This window comes from Octodon degus, unplaced genomic scaffold, assembly GCF_000260255.1.
Source record: "Octodon degus isolate 3935 unplaced genomic scaffold, OctDeg1.0 scaffold00006, whole genome shotgun sequence".
NCBI lineage: Eukaryota > Metazoa > Chordata > Mammalia > Rodentia > Octodontidae > Octodon > Octodon degus.
This window is the reverse complement of record NW_004524582.1, coordinates 32,382,967-32,394,712: the sequence shown is the minus strand read 5'-3', so window position 1 is coordinate 32,394,712 and position 11,746 is coordinate 32,382,967. Positions and strand designations below refer to the sequence as shown.

At 49.2% G+C, this 11,746-nt stretch overlaps 1 protein-coding gene across 2 annotated transcripts in view; it reads left to right on the top strand.

Annotated features, from left to right (window-relative positions):
* The window catches only part of Fam193a (family with sequence similarity 193 member A), an 87,850-nt gene that overhangs the window by 50,058 nt on the left and 26,046 nt on the right, over positions 1-11,746 (top strand). For both annotated transcript variants that reach the window (XM_004624606.2, XM_004624607.2), the window contains exons 13-15: positions 8,232-8,430; positions 9,387-9,659; positions 11,336-11,618. In XM_004624606.2, coding sequence (XP_004624663.1) covers positions 8,232-8,430; positions 9,387-9,659; positions 11,336-11,618 — 755 coding nt within the window. The remainder of the gene's footprint in view (positions 1-8,231; positions 8,431-9,386; positions 9,660-11,335; positions 11,619-11,746) is intronic.

Here is an 11,746-nt window from a genome sequence, read left to right as displayed (position 1 = left end):
TGTGTGTGTGTGTGTGTGTGTGTGTGTGTGTCCCCAGCTCAGCCCACCAGGGGCAGGGCTGGCTGGCATGTGGTGCTGGAGGACCGAACTGGGGTCCCTGTGCTTTGCCAAGCTTGTTCCAAGTAGGCGCTCCAGACCACTGAGCCATCTCACCAGCCCCTAAAGGATGCTGGTTTTTTTTTTTTTTTTTTTTTTTTTTAGAAAGCTAATTTTGATTGATTGATTGATTGATTGATTGCGAAACCGGAGATTGAACTCAGACCCTTGCACTTGCCAGGGAAGCACTTATCCCACTGAGCCATCTCCCCGGCCCCTCATTCATTTTGTAAGTGTCAAACTTTTAAAGTCAGGTAGTTCATTTGATATTTTTCTTAACCTCTGCCCCCAAATGGGGATTGAACTCAGGGCCGCAAGCATCTTACCACTGAGCTCTCTATAGCTCCAGTCTTCTTTATTATTAATTATTTTTACTATTTTCTTTTTTGGTACTGGGAATTGAACTCAGGGGGCTACATCCCATCCCTCTTTATTATTTTTTTAATGAAAGTGTTTATTGCAGTAAATTGCCACCTCAGTCCTTGTTTTCAGTATGCTGCATTGAAAATATATGCGTTGGCTGTGTTATATCCCATACGTTTTAGTTGTGTTGTGCTTTAATTTTAATTTGCCTCTTAATTTTTTTTAAACTTGCCTTCTGCTTTTTTTTGATCCATTGTTTCTTTTGCAAGTCTTTTGAATAGGTTAGATCTTATTTCTCAGATACTCTTATTTCTTCATTAGTGTGTGTATTTGATTCACTTTTAAAGTGTTAGCATTTTGTCACTGTGACAAAAGTACTTGACATGAACAACTTAGAAGAAGGAGGAAAGGTGGATTTTGGCTCCTGGCTTCAGAGTTCCAGTCTATAATCCCTGGCTGTGTTGTATGTGGGCTGGTGGTGAGCCAGGTGTTGAGGATGGAGTGCATGGTGGGACAGTGTCTCACCTTGAGGTAGATAGGACGCACAAAAAGAGCAGAAACTTCAAGGACAACACACCCCTCTTTGTTATACCTCCAGTGCCTCATTCCCTCGGGTGGGACCTCTCCTCACAGCCCACTCAGCCATGAACTCTGTAATGGGTTATTGATGATGCCTGCATGGTACCCATGTGACCCATCACCTGGTGCCCAAGCCTGCAGGGCAGTGAGTCATGGGGGACTTCTGATATTAACCATGCTCCCCCCTTCCCCCATTAGGAAACTGTGTAGACCAGTAAAACAGTTGTTCAAGTAATGAGTTTAAAGCAAGTTGAATTTGTCACAGTTACCTGTTACTTTCTTGATTTTTTTTTTTTTTTTTTGCTTTTTTTTCCTTTTTTGCTTTCTTTTTTTGGGAGGGGGTTGGTATTTTTAGTATTTTTAGGGAAGGGTATACAGGCTGTTCAGGTTCTCAATACTAGATCTGGGGGATGGTGAGATGGCTCAGCGGTCTAGAGCACCTACTTAGAACAAACTTAGCAAGGCACAGGGACCGCGGTTCGGTCTCCCAGCACCACGTGCCAGTCAGCCCCGCCCCCTGGTGGGCTGAGCTGGCCACACACACACACACACACACACACACACACACGAATAAATAAAAAAAATTAAAAAAAAAAAACTAGATCTGACTTGTGATCCACCTGTTTACAGCCTCCCAAGAGCTGGGATTACAGGCGTTTGCCAGCAAGCCCAGTCTCAGTTGTTGTCTCTGCGTGCCGTGGGGGGCGGGACCAGCACTGCAGGCCCAGGGATCAAATCCCCAGCCCCTGTACCTGCTTGCAGGTGCTTTAATCCACTGAGCTTTTTGGCTGGCCCTTTTTTTGGTGTTTTGAGACAGGGTCTCACTGTACAATTCAGATTGGCCTTAAACTCACAATGTAGCTCACGTTGGCCTTGATCTCATGCCCATCCTTCTGCCTCAGTCTTCTAAGTGCTAGGATTACAAGGGTGTACCATCATGTCTGGCTCCAATCTCTTCTTTTTTAGTTGAGTGTTTTGTGATTCCATTTTATCTCCTCTTCAGGAAATCAGTTATACTTACCTTTAAAATTGTTTTTGGCAGTTGTCCTAGAGTTGACGCACTTTTATTTTATTTTTGGGCCCGTGCTCTGGATTGAACCAAGGAACTCTCTACCATTGAACTACATCTTCAGCCCTTTTTTTAATGTTTTGGGACAGGGTCTTGCAAAGTTGCCCAAGCTGGCCTCAGAGTTGTAGTCCGCCTTCCTCAGCTACAAGTGGCTGTGATTATGTGATTACAGGTGTTTCGGCACCCAGCTGCACAACATTTATTGCTAGCTGTCTAAGCCCTTTCCCGATGACACTGTCGAGCGTCATGCAGAGTACAGGTGGCTTTAGCAAAGTCCCTCTCTTTCCTCCTGTTCTTTCTGTCACTACTATCCTCTTCTGTGACTTGATCGCACACAGACATGGCTATTGTCATGTTAAGCCATTATTTCTTAGGACAATTACTAATTAGCAGAAAGTTTTGTCTTACCTTTATTCCTTTCTGCTCCGCTTCCTTTCTATGTGTAGATCCAAGCGTCTGACATACATTACTTTCCATCTGCTAAAAGAGTTTTTCAACATTTCTTACAGGACAGGAGTGCCAGTGATGAGTACCCTCATTTGTGTGTCTGGGAAAGTCTTTATTTCTCCTTCACTTTTGAAGGATTATTTCACTGGATGCACAGTTCTAGGTTCTATGGTTTTCTTTGAACACTCTACATATGTGTTTAACTCTCCTCTTCCCTTGCCTGAATAGCTTCTGACAGATGACTTTGTAGTTCTTTTTCTTGTCCTCCTAAAGATCCTTTTGCTTCACCTACCTCCAGCTACATTCCAAATTGTCTTTTGTCTCTAGGTTTCCATAGTCTTCATACCTTTGTAAACATGCCTGTGTTTATGTACTCGGGGTGATTTATTTATTTATTTATTTATTTATTGGTGGAACTAGGGATTGAACTCAGGCTCTTGCGCTTGCCAGGCAAGTGCTTATTCTACTGAGTCATCTCCCCGGCCCCTGATTGATTCTACTGTACTCTGAACTTGGATTTCTGGTGTCTGCCATTAACTTCAGAGAGTTTTTAGCCGTTACCATTTCCAGTGTTTCTTTGCTCACTCCTTCAGGCATTCTAAATGTCTCATATTATCATTCTTGGATGTTGGGCTGTAGTGAGTTTTGTTTTGGGACTGGTTTTGTCTTCATTTTTATTTTCTGTAATTCTTGTTTCTCTGTTCATTTCTATGTGAGAAGTTTTTTTTGTATCTTGCAGCTCACTGGTTCTCCTGGGCCATGTCCGCTCTGCCACTGGGCCCATCACAGACATTCTTCCTAGTTGGTACAGTGCTCACGCTGTGAGCCCTCACAGGACCCATCTATTCTGATGTGTCAGCCCTTAGCATCGGAATCATTTTCGATTCCCTGCCTGGCCACTTTCACTTGTTTCTGTTTCCATATGCTCAGGGTGGTTCCATTGTGGCTCTCAGAACCACTGGTTGGATTCTCTTTAGGTCTCATGTGTTCTTGTGCCTGGAGCTCTTTTGGTACAAGCTCTTGGTCTCTCACTGTTGCTTCTGTGAGCTCTCTTTTTAGATCAGTCTTCCAGGCAGTGATTTTGCTAATGGTATCTTACTTGCTAATGAATGTTAATTGCAACTGTAATGCTTTCTAAGCTTTAATTTACTTTTTCAAATCTGTCCAGGAACTTTTTATATTCCTTTGTTCTATTTTCAAAAAAACGTTTTCCAGTACTGCACATTGATCCTAAGGCCTTATGAATGCTAGGCAAGCGTGCTGCCACAGAGCTACAGCTCTAGCCCTGCTTTTTTTGTTGTTTATTTCGTCTTTTCCTTATACCTTTAACAGTTTGTGTGTATTCACTGGGGATTGAACCCACAGTCTTTGTACTGAGCTAGATCCAGCATTATTCTGTTATTTTGAGACAAAATCTCACTAAGTTAACAAGCTGGGCTCAAATTTGCTATCCTCATGCCTCAGCCTCCCAGAGGGCTAGGATTACAGGCATCTAGCACCACACCTGACAGCAGTCATTTTGTATTTGAAGGAAATCTTGAGGATCTAAATCTGTTCTTGTTGTTCTCAATGACATCACTCAAGAACGTTTTTTCTTGATATGTGTAGGTTTTTTATCATGAAGTCACACTTTGGGGTTGCCTTTGCAATCCCCCTCCCCCTCCCAGCCCCAGCTAGGACAGGATTTTTGTCTGCTGGTGCAGGTTTAGTGTGTACTGACCTTCTTTTTAAGAATGCAGGAGGGCAGGTCTTGGTCCCCACATCACTTAGTCACTAACATGCCTGTCATGTATACCCTTGGGGCAGCCTCCTTCTGCCTCATGTATTTCACTACTTTTACCACTGTGTGCCCTTTGCTATTGTCCTTACAGCTTATTGCTGAGGTGTTTGTATAGGTACAAGGTTCTGTAGTATCTGTGGTACCACATGGAGCCTGAGTCACAGTGGAGGTAAGGAGGTGCACCTGTTCTCCATATCCCACCTGCCCTTTTCGGGCAGATTTGTCCCTGGCCTGAAGCTGCTAGGTTACCAATTCCCTAGGGCCAGGATCTGTATCAGAACCCAAGGCTTCTTCCCAAATCTTATCTTTTCAGTCAAGTATCACACCCTTAATCCACATTCACATGCCCTACCTAGTCCATGCAGCTGCAGAATTCCCCATCTACAACTACATGAGACTTTACAGGAATGTCTAGAAGGAAGGCATAATAGAAATAGTTAAAATATGACATAAGTGTTAGCTCAGGTTAAAATGGGCAGAATGGACAGGGTGGCACTGCTGTGAGGAAACCTGGGACATAAATAGACTGTGACTTGGATTTTAGAGGTAGTAATCTGCTCTTCCAGCCTGAGAACTAGCAAGGTGGTCCTTTGCCTGTTTATATCTCTGAGAGGAATGTTGAAATGGGTTAGGCAGAAATGCAGAATAGAGCCACTCATCTGAACTCCTTTGTTCCCTGGGATATATGGATCAGTTTGTCTCCCCAGCCCACCCCATCTTTGCCAGTCATCTTTTGCACTCTTGTACCTGGTATGTTCAGCCTGGTCTCACAGGATGGAGTTGCTAGGGAGTTTGCGCCCATTCAGACCACAGCGTGCTTAACAGAAGCATTCGTTAGTGTTGGCATTTGTGCCAGGGCTTTCACTTATAGCAAAAATGTCCTTCCTGTGAGTTACATCTTTTATCTAAGTAGAGAGCAGTTTGGAACTTTTGAGAGATAGAAGATTTGTGAATCTATGTAAACAGTGAAATCAGTGTTCTAGTTCAGGCTGTTGACAAACTTCCTGGACTTTGTGGTGGACGGACTGGTGCTCAGAGAGGCAAGGCCCAAAACCATCTAGGTGCCAGGTAAGGTTGTATTCTGGAAGAAGCCCTGGAGCTGCTGCGCTTGATAGGCATCTTGGTAGGCATCTCGTACCAAACCAGTGAAAGCAACACAGCTTGTTTCAATATTGATCCCCACCCCTGCCTGCAGTCTCTACAGCCGAGTCTTCTTTTTGAGTTAGGTGGGCTTCTGACATGTTAACTTACTCCTTTAAGGTTGGTCCTTATTTCTCTAAATATTTATTGAACACCCAGTATGTGCCAGGCCTTGTGCTATGTTCTAGGAAAAACAAAATCAGTTTATTCTAGTCCTTGTTTTCAGAGAGTTTGCGGTCCAAAAAGGAGACAAAAATGTCATGAAATTATCCCTCTGGTATGCCTGATTTAATTTGAGGATACAAACAAAAGAGTAACCCTGGAGAGAGAAACTGCAAAGCTGTGGATCAGCTCTGCAGAGTATGAGACTAGGGTAGAGCTCGTTAGATCTCAGTGGTAGAGCCCACGTGGCCAGGCTGCCTTGCCAGAGGGGAACCCTGACCGTGCACAGATGTGTGTGAGGAGAGACTCAGGAAAGCCTAAGTCGCTTCTGCTGCCTAAATCCTGCCTGCTGGGCCAGCAATGTGGGCCACTTGTCCAGAGTCAAGAGTGCAGGAGAGCAGGCAGGTTGACACTGGGCAGAAGGCCTCCAAGACTTCTCCTTTGCATCAGTTACTCTCAGCAGAGCAGCATGTAGTTTTCCACAGTGTAGAACCTAGTGTCTGTTGAAAGGGTTTTCTTTGTTCTTTGCTCTCTAGGACTCTCCTGCCAGAACAGCTAGTTCAGGCTGTGCCATCCTGAGGACCTGTCTGTTCCCACTGTTAAGTTCTGAACATCCTGCTCCAGCCCCTGCTCTCTGCAGCACCCCAAGTCCCTGAGCCTTGCCAGAGGCCCAAGGGGAATTCCTGCCCACTTCCTCTCTGCTGGAAGCATGTGAGAGAGTGGGTGCAGCTGGGAGGATGGGCTCAGTTGGTGGGTTTGTGTCCAGCAACCATAATCTTAGAACATGGTAGCGTCCCACGTTTGCATTCACTGCCTGCTTCCTGCAGGCCAGGCAGGTGCTAAATCTTAGCAGAACCCTGCAGGTAGGTATTTCCAGATTACAGATGAGAAAACTAAAGCATAAAAAGAGTGAGTGATTTGCCTAAGGTCACACAGCTAGTCAAAGGGAGTCCAAGAGGTGGAACTCAGATTCACATCAGCTCTGTCACTGACCATGCCCTTTATAGTCCCTGAACTGGCTGTTGGTCCTCACTCTGTCTGCAACTCCAGAATTGCTCCTTTCCTCCTCTTCACCATCACTTCCTCACCTCTCCTCCCATAACTGGCTCCTTCAGAGTCTTCCTCCTCTTCCATTTCATCTACCACATCGTCACAGACTGATACTACTAAAAAAGAGCTCACCAGATCATCTCCCCTGCTACTTAAAACCTCCTGTGGCTCGCATGCCCATTCAGAAGTCGCAGTTACCTCTGGTGTGCGCACTGCCTCACCATCCTGAAGCCTGTCAGTGGTGGCCTTGTCTCCCTGTTCCTGGGCATGCCGCTTCCCCCCCTTCACCTGCCCCATGCAGCCCCCTGGAGTTCTCCGGAGCCGTCCCTTGCACACACTCCCAGGGGTCCCTGCCTGCTCCTCATTTGGGACCCCAGGATAACCAGGATCCTTCCCAACTCTGAGCCCATAGCCAGGACCCTACTGGGTGTTCACCTGTTCAGTGGTACCTAAGCCCTCCCGGAGCAGACTGCCCAGCTCAGCCAAGTGTGCTCAGCAGGGTCCTGTCCCCTCGCAGAGCGGCTGTGGCTTGGAGGGCCGGCCATTAGCCAGTAGGCTGCAAGTGCCTTGCACCGAGGTGAGGTCAGTGAGGATGGGAGATTGGGGCTCCCAGCGGGTGAGTGGGGCTTGCTCAGGAACAGGCAGTAGTGGCAGCTGCTCTGGGACAGTGAGGTCCGGGCTGAGGCCTAGGGGTGTGAGTGAGTGGGGTGGACATGGACACAACATGAGCAGGTCAGATAGATGCTTGAGGGCCCAGAGACCAGGGAGGGAAGGCCTATGCACCCAGGGCTGGGGGAGGCCAGCCCAGTTCCTCAGGGCCTCACGTAGCCATGTAAGGGCGTTGGCTTTTATCTTAGAGCAGCACGAACCCATATGGACATTCTAAGCAGTGGCAATCACACAGCTAAGATCACTTAGCTGCTGTGAGGAAAAGGCCAGGGGGAGCCCATCTGCCAGCTGCTAGGCAGTGTAGCAACGAGCACAGCAGGTGTTGTGGCTGGGCCTGGGCACAGGAGAGGGCAGGAAAGGCTCGGGAGCGCTGCATGCGAGCAGCACTTGGTGAAGTGTGCGTGCTGCCGGCCACCTCCCCACCCTTGCCACCTTGCCTTGGTGCCTTCCGCATAGGCCTGCTCTTGAGGCCCACGGAGTTCCACTCATTCGTGTTGTGCTGTGGGGTGCCCAGGCGTAAGGTCAGTGGAAGGGGGCACCGTTTTCATCAGGTGGACTTGCTAGCAATGCTTGTTACAGTGTCAGGTGAGAAAAAGCCATAGGCACACGAGCCACATTTGAAACGTTGCTAGAGAGGAGCATTAGAGCCTACCGGGTTGTCCAGAGGCATCCACTGCTTTTGAAGTACACTACTGGTTGCAGATTGACCTATATGTCTGGTCTTGTAAATGAGCCGTATGGTACTTTGTGAGATGTTCTCCCCCAGTAGGGGTGTGGCCCACAAGTCTGCAGTCATGCTTGATCTGTTTATAGATGAACTACTTAGGTAAGCGGAATATTAATTTTGATATGTGATTAGAAAATTTTTTTTTGTAGGCTTTACCGCCAGCACCTGTTCAGAATCACACAAATAAGCATCAGGTATTCAATGCATCTCTTCAAGACCATATTTATCCAAGCTGTTTTGGGAATACTCCAGAGTGGAATAGTTCTAAATTTATAAGTCTTTGGGGATCAGAAGTGATGAATGATAAGAACTGGAATCCTGGCACTTTCTTGCCAGATACAATTTCTGGTAAGGAATTTGTTGAAACTTTCTTAAGATTTTAAAATTATCTGAACCAAGTAGATTGCCATCTTTGGTTTAGCTTCCTGTGGGATCCCAGGGCAGCTACTGCCCGCAGCCCTCCATCTGCAGTAGAAGCCCCTTAGGGCCTGTCCTCTGCGCCGCGCTTTCACACTGGCCAACCACACAGGGCTCCGGCTCCGGCTCCGCTCCAGCTCCCACTCCAGCTGCTTATCAGCGTAGTGAGAGGCCCTGGCGTGGCCCAAGCTGCTGCTGCACCTCTTCTGTCCGGGGCTCATGCCTGGCCTTTAGTGCTCAGGCTCTGGTGACGGCAGACCTCCAGCAGGGCAAAGAGCAAGGAGGCAGTGCACAGTCCCTCTGGTGCAGCGCCGCCACTCCTCTCCCCGGGTTCTGCGTTGCCCGAGTGGGTCTCCCCGCTAACCAGCTGCCTCCTCCCCACCCACCTCAGCTGTGGAAGCTCAGCTGGGGCTTCTACACAGGGCCAGGGGCACCGAAGGAGGGGCTGGCTCCTTTACCTCCTCTGTCTTCATGTGGCTGCAGCTGCTAGTGGCCCCTGCCCTCTACCCCACCCCCCGAATGCACTCAGAACAGAAGCTAGACTTGACATCCTGATCTGTGATTAGAAAAGATTTCTAGCTGTGTGATCTTGGGCAAGTTGCTTCACCTCTCTGAACCTCAGTTTCTTCATCTTTAGGATAGGAATAATACCAAATTCAATGTCGTTTTGAGATACTAAATAACTTCATAAAGCACCTAGCACAGGGATTGGCACATAGTTGATGCTCAATAAATTTTCCCCCTTAGAATAAAGACTGCTTCTCTACCACCATCCCAGGGCAGCCCTGACTCCGTAACAGCCCCATGCTCCGTCCTTAGCATGCCCTGCAGGGTCTCACTAGGTGCTCTTGGTCTCAGAAGCCCTAATTTCCCGTTCTTCCTTGAAGGCAGTGACATATTAGGGCCAGGAGTCTCAGAAGCACGACCTGATGCGCCTCCACCTCAGCCAAGCAGTGACACAGCCACAGCTTTGGAGAACAAAGAGAAAAAAAATGCAGTAAAAAAGAAATGTTTGTACAATTTCCAAGATGCTTTTATGGAAGCAAACAAAGTTGTCATGGCCACCTCCTCTGCCACATCCTCGGTGTCCTGCACAGCCACCACGGTGCAGTCAAGCAACAGCCAGTTCAAAGTATCATCCAAGAGACCTCCTTCGATAGGTAAGGCCCCCTAGCCTGGGCCCAGGAGCCATGAGGCTTGCTTCCCTTCTGCCATCTCTGTGTCATTGCTGTCACGGTACCCAGCCAGAGCCACACAGGTAGTCAGCACCTGCAAGTGCTCTGCTCTGTGGCTTTGGCTTCTAGTCAGAATGCAGCTGCCATACCAGGTGCCCTGGGCTTCGCAGTGCTGACTCCTGCCTCCCATTTCCGCACTCGCTCCTCAGAGGTGTGAAGAGATCTTTGCTTTCTAATCATAGGTGGGTTCCTCAGAAGCTACTTTAAGAAAACGAGCCGAAGGCTAACCAGCAGCCAAACTGTTCCTCATGCCAGTGTGTTTCCTAATAGTTAGGGAGACCCAGTGGTGCTGAGGGCCAGGGGAGCTGGCTGGAGGGGCTCTCACCAGCCAGAGCCGGAGCAGTGTGAGCGTGAGAAAGAGCATTCGTAGACCTGCTTACTGCAGGGGCAGTGTTGCTGCGCTGGGTCCTGGCGCTCAGAGGACGTGGGAATCTAAGGGGCTGCCCGGGCCCTCTCTGGGTGAGGAAGCTCTTCACAGATCACACCGCTGCTTGAAGTCGCTGCTCTACAGCTGGCAGCAGTGCAGCTGCCTGGCAGAGCCAGGGAGTTCATAGTACTGGCCATTGAGCTGGCAGGGTAGCTCTGTAGCTCAGAGGTAGATGCGCGCTAACACTAAGGATTCTTGGGTTCCATGCCCAGCCTCAGAAAAGGAACAAGGAGGGGCTGGGGAGATAGCTTGGCGCTCTAAGCACCTGCCTGGCAAGCGCAAGGGCCCGGTACCGCATGCCGTGCCGGACCCGGATCCCAAGTGTGCCACACCGGCCACCAAAACCAGGCATGGTGCTGCACGCCTGTCATCCCAGCACTGGGGAGGCTGAGACAGGAGGATCACTATGAGGCCAAGCTACATAGTGAGACCCTGTGCCAAATACATTTTTAAAAAATGAAAAAGAAGGAATAGAAGAAAAATAGAGCCATAGGGGCCAGGGAGATGGCTCAGTGGAATAAGTGCTTCCCTGGCAAGCACAAGGGCCTGAGTTCAATCCCCGGTTCTGCAAAAAAAAAAGAAAAAGAAAAAGAAAAATAGAGCCATTGAGTCTGAGAAGCATGTCTAAAGGCCGCATAGGGTAAAGAGAAGCTGGTGGCCCTGCACTCAACAGCAGTGCCGCACAAAGGATGTTGGGGGCTTCTTGTTGCCATCCCACGTGGTGAGGAAGGATCAGACTCGCTTTCGCTGGGTTCAGACCTAGAACGGTTCGCCTGAGTCTAGTGGCACAAGATGAGTCCAGATTGGTGCCTAAGGGGCCTCCTAAAATTGGTCCATCTTATGAAAAGAGAAAAGAAGTAGCTGGACTGGGGGAGCCAGTCCACGGAAGGTTGTGGAAAGTGGGCTCCCGGTTGGCTGAGAACACGGCCCAGCAGGCTGCCCTGGCTCTCGGTGGCGGAGCTGGGCTCAGGCCAAGCACTGCTTATGTGGTGTCAGGCCAAAGCAGTCAAATGTCAGTCGTGACGAATCAGTGAAGGAAGAGTGTTACTCCCTCCAGCTCTGCCATGCTCTGGCCATCATTTTCAGGACAAAGGGTAGGGGAAATGTAATGACAGGAAACAGGAATGTCTGCATTTCCCTCAGCCATGGCAGCGTGGCTTGTGTCTCTGCCCAGGTGACGTCTTTCACGGCATCAACAAGGAGGACCACAGGCACGCTGCACCCACTGCTCCCAGGAACAGCCCCACGGGCCTGGCTCCGCTCCCCACCCTCTCCCCTGCTGCGCTCTCCCCGGCCTCCACGCCTCACCTTGCAAACCTTGCAACCCCGACATTCCCTAAAACTGCAACCACAGCTCCCGGCTTTGTGGACACACGCAAGAGCTTCTGTCCCACCCCCGTGGCACCGCCACCCTCCACCACAGATGGCTCCATCAGTGCCCCACCCAGCGTCTGCAGGTGAGGTGCCCAGGGCCCTGAGGGGAGGGCAGGTGGGCTTCGCCTGGGAACTGTGCCCACTGGGGCTGCTGCCAGTCCTGCCCAGGAATAAGCAGAGGCCCGGTAGTCACAGCCCTGGGGTTCAAGAC